Below are 13,185 nucleotides of genomic sequence, written 5' to 3'. Positions count from 1 at the left end.
GAGTGCTGCTCGCACGAGAGTCTCAGGAACAGTCTTGGAATTCTTGTGAGTATTCCATTCCTACTTTGGTTCTGTTGTTCACCCCTTTAAGAGAAAACTGGCACATGGAATGTGTGGTCCCAGGCAAGATGAGCTTAATTCCGGTGACAGGACCAACAGCAGTTTTGTCCACGTTTCATTTTTATGACAATGTGATGCAGAACAGTTACTATAGTATAGTTCAGGACTGACATAGGCCTGCAAGAAGATCTGATAAAGTGTACACTGGCTTGGTGACTCTTGTGGTCTTGCTGGTGGCACTGGGGTGGTATTTTCTTAGTGGCATAACGTCAGTCAACACAATATTGAGGGAGGTGGCTGGCTCTCTGTTAAACAAAAGGGCGCTATGGGTGGCTTTGGAAGACATCAGGTTAGGCACTACTGTGGTGAGGAATGTCTCATTCAAATATGTAGCTTCTGTTTAACCATCATAGTAGCCAGACTCCCTGGGGGCCACCTGACACTTTAAGATAACGCTTAGATTCAAAATTGCAAATGCACTTTGGGCTGCTAGAAGGAGTTTTAAGAGGTTGGCAGCAGAGGCTTAAGATATCACTTCTGGTTCCGGAAGGTACAGTATTACTGGGATGTGAAGGGAAATAGTATGTGGCCAAAGCTAACAAGCACAGACAGCTTGGAGTCAGGAGATGTGTCATTGAGAAGAACTGGACTGACAACAAGATGAGAGGAGAGGCCAGAGGTGTAGTGATGGAAAGGTGGAAACTGAGAGCAGAAGGACACCAGAGAGAAAGGTGCTGAGATTAGGCAAATGAATCCGCCCCCCTGTATAGATAAAGAAAGCACTGTACCAGTGTAGCCAGTCCATCTCAGGATGAAAACACACACACAAACATCAGAGGCTAGTTTAACATCAGCAGTTCACCTAACCTGCATGTGTTTGGCTTGTGGGAGGAAGCCAAGGTACTGGCCAGTGTAGCGTAGGATTGTATTTGTTCTGGTATTTTGTGTCATATGTCTCCTCAGTTTCTGTGCCCTTCTGTTACTGTTATTTTTGTTAAAAACAAACTGTTTTCTACTTCTTTGGCATTATTTGAATGCATGGATGGCTTGAACGCACCCTCTAATGGCCACATCATGTACGTCCTCACTAATAAAGTTTAATATAAGTTTTGTGTTAACACTGTCATCTGATCAGGGATGTATGTTCAAATCCCAACTTACTCAATGCGTGGAGTTGGCACATTTGGATGTTCACATTTTCTGGTTTCCACCTACATCTCAAAGACATGCATGTTACACTGACTGACAAAGTATCTCCTGACAGGTCCGTTTAGAGTGCATAGAGATTTTCTGTAATGGCCTGGAGTCCAATTAATGGAGATTTGTGCCTGATTCCGCCAGGAAAGATACTGAATGCCCATGAGCCTACAATTATTTTGTTCAAAGTGGGTTCATCAAATGAATGAATGAGCACAGATTAGAACATATCTTTAATTAGTGGAAAACAGTCAGTTTGTCTGAAAATGAGGTTATTTAAATAAGAAGTATGATTGTTGCCCAAAAAAAGAAATACTGGCATGGCCTTTCATTAAAAAAATTGTTAGCTGATTGTCTTTGTGCAAATCTATTCATTCAACACATAGTCCTTATAATGATGAGATCATTTGTAATGCCCCAATAACTTCCTAAATGTGCCTTTCAGTAAGTTCGTTCTTTTCCCATTGTATGTGATACATTTGACAAAATAACATAACATTCTCAAATCTGCATAAGCCAATTCAAGGTTGTGGGGAGGCCACAAACTCTGCCAACAACTTTGGGTGGGAGGGATTAACCAGTCCAGGATGGATCACTTGTCTGTCTCAGGGTCCCTCTCACTTATCTACACAAACAACCCTCTCCAATTAACATAACATGACCGTCTCCAGATGAAAACTGAACCACGCAGAGGGGAACTCCTGGAGATATAGAGAGAATATACAAGCACCACAAATACGCCAGGCATTCAAACTCAGGACTCTGTACCTCTGAACCGGCAATTACATCAATTTGCCATTTATTTGAGAAAGTAAATAGCTTATTTCAGTTTGAACTGGAGTATAGGACATTCAACATGAAACTTCATTCATTTTTTATAAAGAAATTACTTTTATTATATTGAATAAAACTGTCCAGAACAGAGCAAAAATAGATTGAATTGAATAATACAACTGCACTCATACATTCATGTCTTGAAATACACAAGTCGTATTAAGGCTTAAGCCACACATTCACATTTTGTATCTTTTACTTACAAATGGTCTTTTATCATAGCAAACAAATTTCCAGATTACCAAGTGTCTACAAACAAAGAGTGTGTATTCAAGGGAGCAGCCAGTAAGGTATTTTATCAGCAGCTGGTTGATAAGGGATTCATCATCTTTTTTAAAATGAACGTGAACTTGCATTATTTAATGAATACACTGTTGTTTCTTTTTTGGCACTGTATTAGTAATTATGTCCTGCAAGCTATTTGTGCCTTTTCCAGTGTTGGTTTTCAGGATATTCTGCTCTTCTCCTAAAGAATGTTAAATTTAACGGGTCTGGCATAACTGGGAGTATGTGTGCAAGAGCATATTACATCGGAGTTAAACCTACAAGTGGTTTGCACCCAAAGCAAGCTGGAATGGGATAAGATATGGCCCACACAGCCCTGAACTGATTTTAGCAGGTTCAAAATTTGGATGGATGGGTAGATGAATGACATTTGTGAATTTAAGGGCTCCAGCCTCCTCGCATTTTCCACGCTTTAGCGAGATTAACATCTCTCAACAGGAGCCAGTATATGTATGTGAATCCTCCTGTGCAAGGTGAGTTTCTGTTGTATTCTCATTTAATAAAAAAATGATAAAATGTTTGGTGGACTGCGGTGGGCTGGCGCCCTGCCCGAGATTTGTTCCAGCCTTGCGCCCTGTGTTGGCTGGGATTGGCTCCAGCAGACCCTCATGACCCTGTATTAGGATATAGCGGGTTAGATAATGGATGGATGGATGGATGTTTGGTGGATCCAAACTGGATCATATGCATAAAATTGTTTCATGCTACTGTAAAAGACAGGGGCTAACTAATTAAATCCATTTTGTCAATGTGATTTTCAAAGTAATTAGGCCGAATAATTGAGAAGTAAAATAACAAACATTCAACATGATTCAATTTAAAGATGTTGTTTTTTAACAGAAATGTTCATATTTTGAAATAAGCCATGCAAATAAGGAGATCTCATCAGACATGTTTCTTCCTGATATTTCATGTTTAGGCCATAAAAATACAGCTTTCATTGGTTTGGAAAAGCTTAGAAGCTAGAAATCCCTTTCCTTTCTTTTGACTGGGCTTCAATGTGAAATCCGCCTGTACAAAACAATACTTAGGCAGACACAATGGCAACTATTAATTTTGTTTTTGTTAGGAAAGAGTTTATAATATAAAGTGTTTTGTCCTGGAGTTGTTTTTTCTCCCTATAATCTGCTTTTGTTTTTTGAACTCGGACAGGCAATGCATATGCACTTCATGCTTAGCAACTGTCGTGCCTCACAAAGTGGTTACAGAGTGTATGCCCATTTCTAATTTACTCTTAAACACATCTTTCACTCTTTTTCTTACACACTCACTGAAATAAGCTGGAATGGATGTGAGAGGATTTTCCAACATTCACTTTTCTTTATGCAGCTCCTATACAAACCGTTGAAGCATTTATGGAAAACACAACAAACAAACCAGGCTGACCATAGTTGCCTAAAACCTTTGAGAAATTTTTTAAATCTTCCACATGATCCAGTCTCTCACTCCACCTTGCTTCAACAGTTTCAGTTTCAGAAAACTCCAATTTCCGTCACCCACAGTCGACTGCCTTTACCTGTGCTGAGTGAATTAGTTAACTGAGCAGAAGAGGCGCTTGAGGCAGGTGAAGGAAAGCTAGTGAAGGGCCTGAAAGACTGTGTGCCAGAATCACGGGCAGCAGGGGTGTTCAGTAATGATGAGGTCACATGTTGTTCTGCCGATGACATTGCACTCAAGCTGTTGCCTGCTTGAGTGAGTCTAGTACTTGGACTTGCAGCTGTTGGGATGACTCTTCGAACAGTGGGTGAACCTAAAGCAGACATCACAATGGCTGGAGGACTGTTTGACAAACAGCCAACTGGAGCACTTCGAATGGAAGGTGACTGAAAGGTTACAGTCGAGGGAGTGAGAAGGGCTGGACCAGGTGCTGCTATTTCTCTCCTTATCTCACCGACTGTTCGAGGGAATGGATTAGACAGTTGAGGGAAGCCCCATGGCCAGGGTGGAAAGGTCAAAGAAGCAGGGCTGTGTATTAAGGGATCCATTTCACTTGCACAGTGGTTGAGGTGTGATACCAGACGTGCACCAATGGGATCTGTATTGTCCAGACCTTCCAGTGAGCTCAGGTAGCGAGCAACTTCTCCCATGCACTCTCGGAAACCCAGAGTTCTGTAGTCCACAGCTAGAGCCCGAACATCAAAGTAACCTGGCAGGTGAGAACAATGTGGTCAGTCAGTGAATGCCTTTAGCAGTTAGCGTAAAGCTGAGATAAGAGAATCGCTTTAGGGAATTTGGTGTCTCATGAATATATAAAAAGTAACTAAACTTCAAGCCACAACAGATTGTTAACCATTCTTGTTTTATCTCCTATTTAAAACTTCACTCTCAGTGTTTTTCTTGTATTTGCTGATCCCTTTCCCGTTTACCCCCCCCCCCCCCCCCCACCAAATTTCTATTTTCCTGTTTCCCTCCCATCGCCTGGTAAGGCTCCCTGTAAGCTTTATATGTTTGTTTGCTCTTCCTCTGAGAATCAGAACAGGGTGCTGTTCTCATGAAAATGCCCATTCAACAAAACACAAAAACACTTGTTTAGACCGAAAATGAGGTAATTTAAGCTCTTAACACTAATATGTTTTCAAACAATCCTACACCCACATGTTTGGCCCAGGGTTAATCACTAGGTCAGCATCCAAATCAAATTTAATGTCAATTATTTGCAAACTCAATCTTATTCTATATTTTTGACACTGCAGGATGCAAAAAAAAAAAAAAAAGATGACAGATGCCAGCATAAATCTCTTGAGCATTCTTATATGCTTGGAATTTTGATTGATGGAGAGGAAAATGGGTAGTTTGTGAGATAAAAAAGGCAGCAAAAGGAAGTGGGAAATAGCAAGGTCGTAATTAATTGTACTTTGTGGCTTACCATTTTTTGAATGATCAGTTGGCCTAATTCCTCTAGTAAACCAAAAGTTTACAAGAAGATGGCATTCTCTGCCACAATTAGAGTTACGTGGCATTTTCTACCTCCATTCATCTGAAAATCTAAACAAATGCCGCCGAGAACATTACTTGCTTATTTTGCAGCCAGCCAAGTAATTATAGGTTAACCTTAATTTCCCCATACTAGACCTAAAATCCGTGTATTCATTCATCCAATATGAGATCTTATTCAGGGATGTAGGGAAGCCAGATCCTATCCCAACATGAATAAAAATCAGTTTGGTTGGGATTCCAAAGCATTGCAGTGTACAGGTTAATAAACACACACTCAATCAGATTAGATGCAAACTTAATGGTAATTATTTGGTCTATGGGAATAAATGGATATACATAATATTTAGTCTAAGACTGAAAACTTCAAGTAGACATTTTGCTGTATAAATGTAGATTTGTTAATGTGCTGCATGACAGAGAGGCCAGAAACATGTCTGATGAAACTTAACGGTATACTCAAACATACGGCGATGAAATGAATGACATAAACAGATAGCACAGTGGGGTACTACATAATGATCTGCAAAGCCACTTTAGAAGGTGAAATTTGCTAAAATGAAATAACCTAAATACTTTTAGAATTAAATTATTTTAAATATTTTCTTCATCATAAGTGCAGGCTGTCTTTGATAATAAAGATTCTTTTTAACTGCCTTTTTTTCTCTTATTGCTTCTTGACCTGCCAATTATTTTTAAAGACACGCAGCCATCTTAGAAAAGTCTTTGGTGATTTTTTTAGATTTGCTTTCTGTTAAGAGATTCTGACAGCGGTCTGCAATAACAGCCCCTCTAGGGATAACTTTTTAATTTGAATATGTTGCCCGCTTGACACACTTTAAGACGCAGCTTTCTTTTTCTCTCTCACACTCCCTTTCATCTTACAAAGTATAGACCATATTATCCATTGGAGTGTTTTCAATAAACCAGTTGTCCCATTCTTAGACATAAAAAGCACATGTGTTTGCATAATTATTTCAAAGTCGCCAAATGCATTTTCAAAGCAGTCTGAAAACTTTTCCCCCACAGGCAACTGTGCTGAAAGTTTTTTTTTTTACACAGTTAGACACTTCATACATGAGCATTTGCACAAACATTTATGTAAAATTCTTTAAAGACTTTTTCTTTCTAAATATGAGTAAATAATTGGACATTTCAGTGTGTCAGACAATACTTGTATTGTTTCAATATCGCCATTAAGTAATCATTTGCTTTAACAGAGACATGCCAAGTCCCTTTAGTATTTGATTAGGTAGCACCCTAACACTGGTTACTGATTTGATGATCCTTTTCTTGGATGCTAAGCAGTGTGATATTATTAACTCTGAAAAGTTCCATATAAAATAAAGCAACTATTTGTGCACCTTGCTGCAGTTCTTGTAGTGTGAATGTTGCTTATGCTTTCTTTGCCAGTGTTTCTACCAAATTACTCTTAATTCTATGAAGGTTAGAGACAATAAATGTTATGTTATAATGCACAAGTTTTCTTTTTAATCTAATAGCATTACTCCATGCTAAGCATATTTTCATGAGAAAAAAAATGTCTGATACACTAACAACAGAAATGAGCAATCCTTAAAAAATCATTTTCAGTACATTAAGCACAGTACTGAAGCACAGCCACTGTTACATTAGTTTGCTTATTCTTAAACATGATTAAATTCCGTGTCGCCAAAGTAAATTTTAAGCAGTATCCATTATACTCTATCTAATTACTAATCCACCCATTTTTGATCTTTTTTTTACTACAGGATTTTGGGAGGCGGGAGCTTATTTGAGAATGTGGGGTGCAGTGAAGGAGCAAACTCTGTCAATCTCACACTCACACAGGCATTCATGCAAACCTAGCTAACATAAAACCACCACTTAAGTTAACATGAAGGTTTTTAGGATGTAGGAGTACATCATAGCATCCCTAGAAAACTTGTGTGGACATAAATACTGTAAGGAGGCTATGCAATCTCCAGACTGACAAACCAAGGTTACTGAAGCTGTGAGAAAACAGTGCTAATCACAGTGCCACAAGGTCACCCCGTATAAATAAGCACTTGTGTTGGTGCTAGTGTCAACAATAAAGTCAAATCACAAAACATAAGCAGTGATTCATCAGTTTTTGAGACATATTACTGAAAATACCTTTGCCTCCCATTGCATGTAGCAGCTTCAAATGGTCAACAGTCATTTGAAGAATCTCTGCTTTCTCTAACTTGGAAGAGCCCTGTAATTTAAACATAATAAACATTTATTAACTTATTGGGATACAGGTGCCCAATACTGATGTAAAATATGATATCGCAAAACATTGAAAAATATAGCAATTAACTAAATATGATACTGTAACTGTCCCTCACAAAGTCACTCGGGCTGTGGTGTCAAGAATTTCAAATTAAAAAAAAATCAATGCACAGGAATTAAGCTTACCTGTTTCTCAAAAGCACTAGGCACTAAGCGTCTCAGTTCGGACAAGCTGTGATTGATTCGATCCCTCCTTCTCTTCTCTATAATCTGCAAAGTGATGAAGCTAGATCACTCATTTGGGACTATGCAAAGCCTAAACATTGTGTGAAGGAAAAACAAGCATGCACTCTGTATGAAATTAAATTACAGCCATGGGACACACACACACACACACAGACACACAGGCAGACAGCCAGACAGATAGATAGATAGATAGATAGATAGATAGATAGATAGATAGATAGATAGATAGATAGATAGATAGATAGATGTTAAATGCACTATATTTATGAGATAGCTATCTTATTAATTGCACGGTCAATAATTCAATTAAATTCTGCATGATTACTTGTTTGAACTTCATTAGAACAATCTAGGCCAGAACAGGCCATTCAGCCCAACAAAGCTCGCCAGTCCTATCCACTTCTTTTTTCCATTTTATTGTAGGAAAATAAGTGCAGATGTCTATGAAAAAAACAGCCTCAATATTTTAAATAGAGAATTTAATCAGTGAAGCTTATTTGAATTTTTAAGAAGCTTGGCTCTCACTTTTGAAATAATAGTGCATGAATGTTAATTAGAACAATGAGTAATAAAGAATAAGATGTCTATATTTGCAATCCAGTCCCCCATAATCAAGCCCTTTAATCCACTTTAGAGTAAAAGGCACGAATCAGTATGAGATGGATGGCAGCAACTGCAAAGTTCAAATACGTATTCATACAGAGGGAGTTTAAAATAACCGGTTAAACTAATCTGTATGTTTTTGAGTAAAATCCACACAGAAAGGGAGAACATGCAGCTGGCATACAGAAAGTGACTGAGATTTGAATTCAAAACCAGTATTAACCAGCACAATTGTGCCACATTCACCAATACTACATAACTTTTTGTAAAGTATTTTTTATCAAATTGATTCATACAGCAGTTTTAATTTAATTCTTTTGTTTGGTTGCTTTTAGAAGTTGTACACCATAATGCATAAAATGTCTCCTTCTTTATTGTCACAGAGGCTTTACTGTGTACCAGCACACTGTTTCAGTGTTTAGAAGGCCAGACGGTTTTCTTATTGCTAAGCAGGTGGTACTCACCCCTCTGCGCTTCTTTCGAGCCAAAACCTGGGATGTTGTGGTTGGAGATATAGAGCCAGTCACAGGGCTACAAGAATGCAAAAAAAGATAAAAGGAAATAGTGAGGAAGAGTATATGAGAGGAACAAACTGCAGGTAAAATAGCAAAGCAAAGGTAAAAAAGAAATAAACTAAATTAAAAATAATTAAACAGTTTCGTTTTATTTATGCAAGTTCTATTTATTCTAAGAATTTTGCTTTTTTTTACTCAATGTATGATACTCATTTAAGAATAAAGTCCTTACTTTCAGTAAGGATTTAATCCAAGTGTGTGTTGCTTGTTTCTTAAAGCACTGCCATCCACCTGTTCACATCCATGTTACTAGCCATAAATCACTTATATATTTACAGGTATAGTACTACTGAAAGAATTTAATAAAATTGTCTGAGATGTGGACATGTTTTTTTAGCTGCTACCAGCATTGCTCTGCTCCACTTGAAATTCTTTATATAAAATTGAATGATTCAGTAGTATATTAATTATTGAAACCTAAATAAATATCCCATCATAATAATAGTCATCATTATCAATATTTTGTGAAATCTGAAATCCTTACATACTGCACTAAAATAAATGAATATATAAATGTGAGCCTATTATAGAACCCTAAGCACTAAAGTCACTATGCTTCAAAACACCATACAAAATGAATAGGAATTAACTACAATTACTAAAAGATTTACTGCTACATTTAACCCAGATGGGAGCCTATTTTTGTATTTCATGCAAATCAAAATGTTCTCCTTAACTTGCCTCCCCTAAATTAGAAAAGAAGGCTTCTCTGGAGATACTGCCAACTTCACCTTTCTTGCTCTGCTTTGGAATATCATAGTTAGTTGTCAGGCTTGTTCAGATAAAAAACTTCCATAATCATTTCATTTTTTTCTCATATTGTTAGCTTTGCTTAAAATGCTATACATATTACGACAAAATATTTACTCCTCACCAGTAGCTGTCTTCCTGGCCCACATCGATGAGCTCTTCTGGGTCAGTTTCAGAAGAGCTATATTCGTGTGGTCTCTTCATACTTGCAGTGAGCCTCTTTTTACTCACAGACTAAATTCCTGACCCAAACACAAGTATAGAACTTCTCCAGATGTCCTGCTCACTTTTATCAGAATGAAAAAGGATACCCCAAACGACGGAGGACCACAGTGTAATTAAAAAAAAACAAAAACTCCCTCTTGCACTTTGTTCAAAGAAATCCCCTTGCTGCTTTTGGTTGGTTCTTGGTCTGAGAATCTTTCTAGGTATTGTTTCTTGTGGCAGCATCCCAGAGTTGACAGCGTTCCATCATTGTAATTTGGGTTTGGTTCAGTTTTGCTAATGTTCTGGCCGTTGTGTAGAGTTGAAATTAAGACTGTGCAACTTTGCAGCCCTCACTCTCTTGCTGTCTCTCAGTCCAGGTCACTCTGTCACTTCAGCTTGTTCTCCGAAAAATTACTGAATAGCCGCAGATTCTGCCACAAGCTCTCCTTGAGAAGTTAGAGGGGTTGACAGCCCCCCCCCCCCACTATGTTCCCTCCCTTTCCTCCCTCCCTCCCTCCTTCCCTCTCTCCCTCCCTCTCCCTCTCATGTGCCTTCTTCCCCCTTCTCAGCCCTCTCAGTGTCATTTAGCTTCCTTGCCTTCTGCAAATCTTTTCACATCTTTCTCTCAATGATACCTACTGTGTCTTCCTTCTTGGAGCTTTTTTTCCTTCTTTAATATTTTTCTGATTTTTAAATATTTTATCTATTTTATTTCTAATCATGTTTATACCTATACACTATGATATTCTTAAGTTGTATTATTCTAGCAGTGTAACCTGCCTAGGTGCTTAAACGAAGTCCTCATTTACAATCAGTGTACGAGGCTTATGTAATTGGGATTGACCATTTGCTTTGAGAGGCACAAGAAATGAGGTACTCTCCCAGGGCTCCTGTGTTAAGAACAGGCTGCTGCATTTAGCAATATACTTTTGTACTTGTGCTCTTGGCTGAGAGCAGCTCCCCAACTCCTCTAGCACTCTCCCACGCTCAGGCGTTTTGTTTACTCATTCCTCCCTGTTTATTGCAAACACAGAAAACAAAGGGAGCAGCCAGCCACAGACAGCCACTGCTCTGTCTCCCACTCTCTTTCTCTCTCTCTCTCTCTCTCTCTCTCTCTCCCTGTCTCTCTGTAATTTCTGTGCACACTATGCCGTTCTATTTATGTGTGTCTTTCACTGTCTCATTCTTTGCGTTTGCAACACCATCACCCCCCCCAACCTGATTTCTTAATCATCTCTGATCTTTCAAGAACTCTTTTATTGCCTATGTCTTTTCTGCCTCAGATCTATAAATGCAGCAACAGTAGTAAGTTAAGTTTAGACTAGGCAGGTGTCAGAAAGACAGGCATTTGGCTAGATAAGATACAGCAAGCCCTTCCTATCTCAGCCATGTAATTGACTTGTTCACTCCCTCCGACACTCAGCAGCTTTGCTCTGTCATTACTGTGGGAACTACCCTTGCTGAGGTTCCCATGGCAATGAGTATCCTGGGCACCTAGCAATCAGCCATCTCCACAGACCTTGGCAGCTGATGCCCTGTCACCATGTCCCCCCTCACGTCCTCAAAATCATAGACGGCAAGGGCAAGAAAGCAAACTGATGAACCATGTTCTTATCATGGTTGGTTTAGGACGTACGACACGTGGCAAAAGTTCTTGTTAGATCCACAGCTGAATTAATTACCTGTGGCACTTTGAGTCTGCATTTTGCACATTTTTCAGCATTTTATTTACATTTGTAAGATAGAACTGTTTTTAAACAGTTAGTTGTCAGATAAAGTAACCTTCTTAGGAGATCACAGAGAATCATTTGTGGTGTGGGAACTAGATCTGCAACTTTGAGGTTTATAGTCCTATTCATCTTCCATTAAACCACACTTCTGTTGAAAAGGGAACTTGAATGATTTAAACTGTGTTTTCCAAATACCAAGTGATAAGATTATTGTGCAGCCATATTATTTTGGATTTAAAAGTAATACAGTATTGTCAAAAAATGTTTGAACCACTCATTACACAGCACATCACAACACAACTGAACATATAAACTTATCCTGGCAGTTGTGGTTGAGTGAGGAATAATAATAATAATAACAATAATAATACATTTTATTTATATAGGGCCTTTCCCATGCTCAAGGCACTTCACAGAGTCTTAGAAAAAACAGCAGGGTATATGTAACATTGGATACAAATGTTTTCCTGAGTAGAACAATGAAACAGATAACAAAGCATTAAATAGAATAAAGAACAATAAACCAGAGTAAAATGCTAAATTCAATACTAAAAGAAAAACCTAACAAATAACACAATTTGTGATATAACAGACGCAAATTATCCTGAGCACCTGGACAGAGAGGTAAACTGAAAGAAAGGGCAGAATGTTAAGTTAAGTTAAAAGCCTTCCTGAACAGATGAGTTTTGAGCTGTTTTTTAAAAGAATGAATGGAGTCAGCTGATCTAATTAATTTTGGGATGTCATTCCAAAGTCTGGGTGCTATGGAGCTGAAGGCCCTGTCACCCATAGAGTGTAGATTAGTGTGTGGTACAACAAGATTACCAGAATCAGAGGACCTTAGTAGGCAAACAGGAGCATAGTGATTTAGAAGGTCACTGATGTAGTTTGGCGCAAGGTTGTTTAAAGCTTTGTAGGTTATTAATAAAATTTTATATTCAATCCTGTAAGACACAGGGAGCCAGTGAAGGCGAAGCAGGATGGGTGTGATGTGCTCCCTGTTGCTGGTTCAAGTAATGACTCTTGCAGCAGAGTTTTGAATCAACTGGAGCTGTGATATAAGATTAGAAGGGACACCTGCCAGCAGCGAGTTACAATAATAGATACGGGATGTGATAAAAGTATGGACAAGTTCCTCAGCATTAGAAAAGAAGAGGAATGAGCGAGCACGGGATATGTTACGGAAGTGAAAGTAAGAAAGTTTCTTAATGTGGTTTATGTGGGCAGAATATGAAAGAGAGGAACCAAAAATGACACCAAGATTCCTTGCATCAGAAGAAGGTCTGATGAGATCACCATCAAGAGTGACTGAAAAGGAGCTAATTTTCTTAAATAGCACTTTAGTGCCAATTTGCAGAAGTTCAGTTTTGTTGCAATTTAATTTTAAAGAGTTCTGCTCCATCCAGGTTTTAATTTCACTGAGGAAAGCTGTGAGCTGAGAAAACTCTGATGAAGTTGAACTTTTGACATTGAAATAGAGTTGAGTGTCATCTGCATAAAAATGATAACTCAGTCCATAGCTACGAATA

General features: G+C 38.4%; 1 protein-coding gene across 2 annotated transcripts in view; it reads right to left on the bottom strand.

Moving 5' to 3' along the window:
• Positions 1-10,642, bottom strand: part of LOC114664602 (hairy/enhancer-of-split related with YRPW motif-like protein) — a 45,707-nt gene extending 35,065 nt beyond the window's left edge. The window contains exons 1-5 of one of the 2 annotated variants that reach the window (XM_028819550.2): positions 9,844-10,642; positions 8,859-8,925; positions 7,732-7,815; positions 7,447-7,528; positions 2,125-4,522 (exon numbers count right to left, since the gene is read on the bottom strand). In XM_028819550.2, coding sequence (XP_028675383.1) covers positions 3,849-4,522; positions 7,447-7,528; positions 7,732-7,815; positions 8,859-8,925; positions 9,844-9,923 — 987 coding nt within the window. In that variant the 5' untranslated portion in view covers positions 9,924-10,642 and the 3' untranslated portion in view covers positions 2,125-3,848. Of the gene's footprint in view, positions 1-2,124; positions 4,523-7,446; positions 7,529-7,731; positions 7,816-8,858; positions 8,926-9,843 lie in introns of those variants that run through there. The other variant, XM_028818782.2, reaches the window with a different exon arrangement.
• Positions 10,643-13,185: the final 2,543 nt, after the last annotated feature.

The sequence above is a fragment of the Erpetoichthys calabaricus genome, chromosome 14, assembly GCF_900747795.2.
Source record: "Erpetoichthys calabaricus chromosome 14, fErpCal1.3, whole genome shotgun sequence".
Lineage (NCBI taxonomy): Eukaryota > Metazoa > Chordata > Cladistia > Polypteriformes > Polypteridae > Erpetoichthys > Erpetoichthys calabaricus.
This window is presented reverse-complemented; position numbering and strand designations above follow the sequence as displayed.